The 8,916-nt window shown below is 35.1% G+C and overlaps 1 protein-coding gene across 1 annotated transcript; it reads right to left on the bottom strand.

Moving 5' to 3' along the window:
* Positions 1–1,316: 1,316 nt before the first annotated feature.
* On the bottom strand, positions 1,317–2,291 carry LOC112912033 (olfactory receptor 10AG1-like). The gene has a single exon (XM_025988762.1). The coding sequence runs from the start codon at positions 2,289–2,291 to the stop codon at positions 1,317–1,319; it is 975 nt and encodes a 324-aa protein (XP_025844547.1).
* Positions 2,292–8,916: the final 6,625 nt, after the last annotated feature.

The raw sequence follows: 8,916 nt of genomic DNA, 5'->3' as shown, positions 1-8,916 counted from the left end.
TTGCACACTCAAAACAGAGAAGTGGATGTTAAGTGCAATGTTGATAAACAACCTAAGTCGAGACAAAACATAAAGACTCCTAACTCTGGGAAACGAACTAGGGATGGTGGAAGGGGAGGAGGGCGGGGGGTGGGGGTGAGTGGGTGACGGGCACTGAAGGGGACACTTGACGGGATGAGTACTGGGTGTTATTCTTTATGTTGGTAAATTGAACACCAATAAAAAATTAATTTATTAAAAAAAAGATAAATACCCTAAGTCTTCTTATCTGTAGGATATTTATGATTGATTAGTTCTTGATTTTATCCGTACTCTCTAGTAAAAAGAGTCTTATTTTATATAAATGAAACAAGGATAAAAGGGGAAATAATAGTCACTGTTACACTAATTTAAATATAATTTATAGGCAGACAGTGTTGTGCATCTTCAATGTGCATATATTGCTATTTGTGATATTGAGTAATCGTATGTAAATGTTTTTTTCTTGCTTTCTCCCCTTTAAAGTTTCAAATGGGTTCTTTAAGTGTGAGAAAAGTTATAGGTGAAATATATTTTTTATTTTATTTAAAAGCAATTAATTAACATATAGTGTATAATTAGTTTCAGAGGTAGAATTTAGTGATTTATCAGTTGCATATAACACCCAGTGCTCATTCCATCAAGTGCCCTTCTTAATGCCCATCACCCACTTTACCCCATTTCCTCATCCAATCATGAACTATATTTAAAACAGAATGACAGAGCCAGATCAGGGGTTTGACTTCCTCTGGTTACACATGGAAACATTTTCTTAATTCATACTGAGAAAGTGGATACAGTTAAAGAATTTCATTTTGTTTTTAATTTCTGTTTACAATTTCAGTATGATTTATAACTTGTCTTGTGTTCACTCCCTTAAAACATATCTAGGTGTAAACATATCAGGAAGAAATGAATGTGTCATAAATGCCAGCATAGTATTTGTAAATATTTGACAAATGGGTAAGTCCAGGCCTACTTCTACACATTTTAAAAAATAGTTCTAGAAGTTAAAATCATCTGAAAATTTTTAAGGTAGGTAAATTTATAATATTCTGTGAAAAAAAATGAACTTGTCTTAAAGAATAGAGGATTTTAAAATTAATTAATTGGCTTGTTAAAGATGCAGCTACAAGTGACTTTAGGCCAGAACTCTAAAACACACAATAATCACCAATGATTACATAATAAATATGAGTGATTGATTGTGCCATCAGTAAACATAAGTAAAATGGAATTTAATTTAATTTTTGTGATAGCTATGAAACAAATGTATTAAAAAGTGATCTGTATGATGCTCACACTGTTTTCTTGATTAATAATTTTTTCAGTGCTGTGATCACATCCTTGTTCCTAAGGCTGTATATCAGAGGGTTAAACATAGGAGTCACAATGGTGTAGAAAAGAGAGAGCATCTTGTCAGTTCTTGCAGAATGATTGGATTTGGGCCTTAAGTAGGTGATGGTAGCCGATCCAAAGAATAAAAGCACAACAATGATATGGGAAGAACAGGTGGAGAAGGCTTTAGACCGGCCCCTGGCTGAGGACAACTTTAGGATGGTGGAAATGATTTTCACATAAGAGCCAATTATAAATAGAAAAGGAATCATGACAAATAATATAGCAACTACAAAGACACACATCTCATTAAGTGAAGTGTCCCCACAAGCCAGCTTGATCAATGGGGGGATGTCACAGAAGAAGTGGTTAATTTGATTAGAACCACAGAAAGGCAACGAGAACACCTGACATGTTTGTCCTATCTGGACTGGAATTCCACTAAGCCAGGCACCAACAGCCAGTTGGACGCACATCTTGTGGTTCATGATGAGAGGGTAGTGCAGAGGGTTACAAATGGCCACGTAGCGGTCATAGGCCATCACTGCCAAGAGGAAACATTCAGTGGCTCCCAGCATGAGGAAAAAGCACATTTGAGTGGCACAGCCCAACCAAGAAATGCTTCTGTCCTGAATCCAAAGGTTCACCAGAATCCTGGGGAGGGTTACAGACACATAACAGATTTCCAAAAAGGAAAAATTTGCAATAAAAAAATACATGGGTGTCTGGAGAACAGAGTCTACCCTTGTAATTATTATGATAAGACCATTTCCTATTAAGATGGACATGTAGATGAGAAAGAAAATTCCAAATAGAAATCCCTGGATGTTAGGAAGGTCAGAAAATCCCAGGAGAACAAATGCCACAACTGAAGACAAATTGCCTTCTATAGTTTGGTCTCTGGGTAACATCTGTGAAAATAAAGAATTCAACATGTGAGATCGCTTTATCTGCCTGAGTTGTAGTTTGTTAACCTATGAAATAAGTGTACTGCACTTTTAAAGTGATAAAGTCACTAACAATGAGTCTTAGAGAAACTTCTGCATTTAATGTTAAGCCATAGTTTTAAAAATGTTCATTCTGTCACTAAATATTATTGATCAGAAAATATTCCTATCAGGAATTAGGTCTGCTGAAAACTGATATATTTTCTTGTTACTAATAATGAGATGATTGGGCAGCCTCGGTGGCCCAGTGGTTTGGTGCTGCCTTCAGCCCAGGATGTGATCCTGGAGACCCAGGATCAAGTCCCACATCAGGCTCCCTGCATGAGTCTGCTTCTCCCTCTGCCTGTGTCTCTGCCTCTCTTTCTCTCTGTTATCAATAAATAAATAAAATCTTTAAAAAAATAATGAGATGAGTAAGGCTGTGTTTTGTTATCAGCTTTGATGATAGCTAATTGGTATGATGGTAGCTAATTGGTCTAATTGGTATCACATTAATAAAATTAATAAAAATATTCATTTTAGGGAAGCCATTTGACAATTTGTTTAGAAGGGCACTTGATGGGATGAGCACTGGGTGTTATACTATATGTTGGCAAACCGAACTTCCTCTTCATGTTATTCTTGTAAAATATTTATATACATTCACATTTGGATTTAAGCTGTCTCAAATATTTTTTGTGTCATCATCCCATTATATATTAAGAAATGAGCTGAGGAAAGTGATTTTCCTGAGTGGTCTCTGTGATTTTTTTTTTTTTTGTCTTGTAATGGTTGTTATAGCCAGTTTATTTCAACTGAAAGTCATTCAAAACTGGCTATCAATGGGGAAAGAGATATTTATCAAATTGCAAATATCGCATTTGAGATTTAATTCCTGATATGAATAGCCATGTTTTCAATCAAGACTTAAGTCAAAAAAAAAAAAAAAAAGACTTAAGTCAAAGGGAGAAAAATCCCTTTTTAAAAGGATCCAAGAGGAAGGTTGCCCTTCCTACTCTGATCGTATGTTTATTTTGCCTATTTCCATCCTATTTTACTAAAATATTCTATAAGTAACACAAAACTCCCAGTTCATTTATCAGGCTCTCCTAGACCATACAACTCCTTTCTGAGCTCTATTGTCTCCCTACACATGTTCTTTCTTTCCAACGAGCTCCTAAAGTACATCCTACAAATCTTTCTGTGATACCAACATCACCTTGTTAAGTTCTGTGTTTGATTCACCTAGTACTTGGAAAATGGAAAGTGCCTGTATGATGGTATCATTCCTATGGTACTGAGTAGAGGACATGCACCTATTCCAGTATCTGAAGATTACATTTAAGCATGTAACTTCTAGAGCAGGGATTCTACATTGTGGTAGGTATATTCACAGATGTTGTCTTAGTCAATCCTCATAATGGTGCTGGGAGGTAATTCTGTTACCATTCTATTTGTAAGTAACTTCAACATGAAAATGTTATATGAATCAACCAAGATCACAACAAATAAATGGCATTATTGAAGTTTGAATTCAGGCTTGTACAATTCAAAAGTCCAGCTTACTTTTACTACAACAAGTAAAACGAAGAGAACATAAAATATCATATTTATATACTACATCCTTCCTGGGTATTTAATGTACATAAACCATTCAATATGCATTTGATTCATAAATGTATAATAATTCCCATTATTAACTGTTATGCACTATACTCTCCATCAGAGGTTGGCGTAAGATATGCTATTCTCATGCTGTGTTTGTATTTACTTCTCTCTCTCCTCTCACATGATGGTCCTGTCTTTAGTCTTCTCTGGTATTCTAATAGGTGAGCATTTTGGAAAAACAGAACAAAGTAGAATTAATAAATAATTGGAAAATAAATCAGAAACTAACAATCTACAACTTACTGAGTAACTAATTTGCTCAAATGGGGTTTGATGCAAGTTCTGAATAAGAATTAATGATGAGTATTTTTTTAATTTCCCAAACATAAATATTATAAACATTATAAATATTAAATGAGTCATTGCACAATAAAGACTCTTGAAATGAAGGAATTAGAATAATCAGTTTCTATCTAATTTCTAATTCCCTTCTTAGATATTATAATACCATAAAGATCTTTCCTTAATAATATGTACATTCTCTCTATGAATTTGATGATTTTTCAGTCTATTCCAATAATGAGGATTTACTATAATATTGGAAGTTATCATATATTGATCAGATATATGCAGGATTCACAAGTTAATCTTCAATTTTTTAATGACCCAGAAAATTGGAGAGAACTGAGTTATAAAGAATCAGTGCAGAGATCCAACAGTCTCTGACTGCAAACCTTATTCTAATTCCACTATATATTTCAGACTCTGTTTGACAGCTTCTACTTCCATGGTTTTATATTTAATATACATTTATAGGAATGATTGTATACATTTAAGTGATTTTGTGTCTAATTTCCAAAAATTTCCAATGAAATTATAATGTTCTGCAATGCAAAGAGATTACCTACATCTCCCATAAAGCTGTGAACATTTTATTTTCACAAATGACTCTTAAAGAATAAATGAATCAGGAACCAGATGAAACTCAAGCAACAGGAAGGAAGAAAGAAAGGAAGGCAGGCAGGAAGGGAGGAGGGATGGAGGAAGGTAGGAAGCAGGGGATGGAAATGACAACCTGAGATTTCTTCTAAGTATTTTCACAACTAAAATTTCACCTTAATAATTAGTAAAACATTAAAATATATAATAGTTTCTAGTGTTTTAAATCCACTAAACCATGCCTAGCATTGGAGATGAGATTGTTTTATAAGCATAATTTGATTGCATGTATGTGTTCCTCCATTATATATAGAGAAGAGCAAAGAAGGTCATGCCACTACTCTGAAATTAACGCTATTCATTCTTAAAAGCCCTTCAAGCTGAAAGGCAAACAGAGAGTTTATTCTTTTGTACATTTAATAGACAGAACTTCATTGCAGTTGGACTTTTTTTCTCAGGGACACAGGAAAATTTCTGTTTTATCCAGCTAATTACCTCAGAACGCTAAATCCCCTTGGATAAGGACAACGAACAGGCAGTTATGTTTGCAGTTTGGGTCTGTAGTATCTCCTTAATCAGAAAAATCTAATATCAATAATTTTTCAATGCCCTAAAAGTTTCAGATTTCTTTTCAAGACAGCATTTCTTTAGAGATAATTATTTATTTCATTGATGGCAGGGTACAAACTTATGTTTAAAATATCCAGTTCCCACTTTACTAAGTTTTGCTACATTAGAATTTTTTGTCAAAACTGCCCCAAATATTTGCATGTTTTGTTACATTATGACAAATGTTACCTTTCAAAGTAGGAAATTTTCAATGTTTTTATTGCCTATCTCACTGATCTGCTCATAGAAAAACAAAAAAAAAAAAGTATAAATGTGTCCTGAAATATAGTTTTATGTTCATTAGATTATTCCCTTAATATTCTATAAATATTTCAACTTTCTGAATTTTGATACTGAAGATACAATAGCTCAGAAAGCCAACCTAAAATTAAATAAGACCTTTGATGGAAAAGTTTACACTTACCTTTATGGATTCAAATGAAACTATTTCTTTCTTTGATACAGAGTGTTTTAAATAATCATTCTTCTGAAAATGTGGTTCTAGTTAAATTCTATTGAAATTAAATTTTAAACTATTTAAATATTAGGAGTTGCAGATACCTTTCTAAGCAATATTTTTTTTCAAAGCAAAGAGTGCTCTTTAAAAAAATGTCTTTCTGTCTTGTGGGAATGTGTCCTTTCCCAAATCACCATTTAATTGAACGAACTCATTATGTTTGCCATTCAAATATTTTGGGAAACAACCAAATATCTCTGGCCATAACATTTTTTTATGTATGTCTTACTCTACTGTTCTCTCAAGCATTTTGTCTTTCTGGTGCTTTGTTCTTTTCTTAAAAAAAAATCTGTCTCTAGCAAATAATCAAACTTCTTTAACTAGTTAGGTATTCTTTAGAGCTTTTAAGAAATGTCTTTATTATACCATGGATACTCAGAGATTCTCTTGACCTTTGCAGTTTACTTTACCGGTGTTCTTCTGACCTCTATAATGATCTCTACTTTGTTATTTATTCATGAAGTACTCATGTAGAGAGATAAAGGAAGATCATAAGTGAAAGAATTTATAAAATCAGAAGTATTTGTGAAAGAAAATTACATAACTAAGATTTCAGGAATTTGTGTATCACATATGATACAAATAAAATGTCTACTACATATTACATGCATATATAATAGATATGCATATATACTAGATACATAGATATATATAATGTACCCTATTAACTTCAAAGGAAATTATTTTTTTCTTCTGATTTTATTTAATTTTATTTTTTTAATAAAATAATTTTATATTGGTGTTCAATTTACCAACATACAGAATAACACCCAGTGCTCATCCCGTCAAGTGTCCCCCTCACTGCCCGTCACCCATTCACTCCCACCCCCCGCCCTCCTCCCCTTCCACCACGCCTAGTTCGTTACCCAGAGTTAGGAGTCTTTATGTTCTGTCTCCCTTTCTGATATTCCCACACATTCCTTCTCCCTTCCCTTATATTCCCTTTCACTATTATTTATATTCCCCAAATGAATGAGAACATACACTGTTTGTCCTTCTCCGATTGACTGACTTCACTCAGCATAATACTCTCCAGTTCCATTCACGTTGAAGCAAATGGTGGGTATTTGTCGTTTCTAATGCCTGAGTAATATTCCATTGTATACATAAACCACATCTTCTTTATCCATTCATCTTTCAATGGACACCGAGGCTCCTTCCACAGTTTGGCTATTGTGGACATTGCTGCTAGAAACATCAGGGTGCAGGTGTCCCGGCGTTTCATTGCATCTGTATCTTTGGGGTAAATACCCAGCAGTGCAATTGCTGGGTCATAGGGCAGGTCTATTTTTAACTCTTTGAGGAACCTCCACACAGTTTTCCAGAGTGGCTGCCCCAGTTCGCATTCCCACCAACAGTGTAAGAGAGTTCCCTTTTCTCCGCATCCTCTCCAACATTTGTGGTTTCCTGCTTTGTTAATTTTTCCCATTCTCACTGGGGTGAGGTGGTATCTCATTGTGGTTTTGATTTGTATTTCCCTGATGGCAAGTGATGCAGAACATTTTCTCATGTGCATGTTGGCTATGTCTATGTCTTCCTCTGTGAGATTTCTCTTCATGTGTTTTGCCCATTTCATGATTGGATTGTTTGTTTCTTTGGTGTTGAGTTTCATAAGTTCTTTATAGATCTTGGAAACTAGCCCTTTAAATGATACGTCATTTGCAAATATCTTCTCCCATTCTGTAGGTTGTCTTTTAGTTTTGTTGACACTATCCCTTGCTGTACAAAAACTTCTTATCTTGATGATGTCCCAATAGTTCATTTTTGCTTTTGTTTCTTTTGCCTTTGTGGATGTATCTTGCAAGAAGTTACTGTGGCCGAGCTCAAAAAGGGTGTTGCCTGTGTTCTCCTCTATGACTTTGATGGACTCTTGTCTCACATTTAGACCTCTCATCCATTTTGAGTTTATCTTTCTGTATTGTGAAAGAGAGTGGTCCAGTTTCATTCTTCTGCATGTGGATGTCCAATTTTCCCAGCACCATTTATTGAAGACACTGTCTTTCTTACAATGGATAGTCTTTCCTCCTTTATTGAATATTAGTTGACCATACATTTCAGGGTCCACTTCAGGGTTCTCTATTCTGTTCCATTGATCTATGTGTCTGCTTTTGTGCCAGTACCACACTGTCTTGATGACCACAGCTTTGTAGTACAACCTGAAATCTGGCATTGTGATGCCCCCAGATATGGTTTTCTTTTTTATTTTTTTTTAAATTTATTTATTTATTTATGATAGTCACAGAGAGAGAGAGAGAGAGAGGCAGAGACACAGGCAGAGGGAGAAGCAGGCTCCATGCACCGGGAGCCCGATGTGGGATTCGATCCCGGGTCTCCAGGATCGCGCCCTGGGCCAAAGGCAGGCGCCAAACCGCTGCGACACCCAGGGATCCCTGGTTTTCTTTTTTAAAATCCCCCTGGGTATTCGGGTGTTTTCTGATTCCACACAAATCTTAAAATAATTTGTTCTAACTCTCTGAAGAAAGTCCATGGTATTTTGATAGGCATTGCATTAAACGTGTAAATTGCCCTGGGTAACATTGACATTTTCACAATGTTAATTCTGCCAATCCATGAGCATGGAATATTTTTCCATCTCTTTGTGTCTTCCTCAATTTCTTTCAGAAGTGTTCTATAGTTTTTAGGATATAGAGCCTTCACCTCTTTGGTTAGGTTTATTCCTCGGTGTCTTATGGTTTTGGGTGCAATTGTAAATGGGAATGACTCCTTAATTTCTCTTTCTTCAGTCTAATTGTTAGTGTATAGAAAAGCCATTGATTTCTGGGCATTGATTTTGTATCTTGCCACACTACCAAATTGCTGTATGAGTTCTAGCAATCTTGGGGTGGAGGCTTTTGGGTTTTCTATGAAGAGTATCATGTCATCGGCGAAGAGGGAGAGTTTGACTTCTTCTTTGCCAACTTGAATGCCTTTAATGTCTCTTTGTTGTCTGATTGCAGAGGC

Source organism: Vulpes vulpes, chromosome 5, assembly GCF_048418805.1.
Source record: "Vulpes vulpes isolate BD-2025 chromosome 5, VulVul3, whole genome shotgun sequence".
NCBI classification, from domain to species: Eukaryota; Metazoa; Chordata; class Mammalia; order Carnivora; family Canidae; genus Vulpes; species Vulpes vulpes.
The sequence above is the reverse complement of the archived record's forward strand: the minus strand, read 5'-3'. Positions and strand labels throughout refer to the sequence as shown.

Excerpts from the sequence above, each read along its gene's own strand:
- LOC112912033 (XM_025988762.1), bottom strand. The coding sequence starts at position 2,291 with ATGTTGAATTCTTTATTTTCACAGATGTTACCCAGAGACCAAACTATA.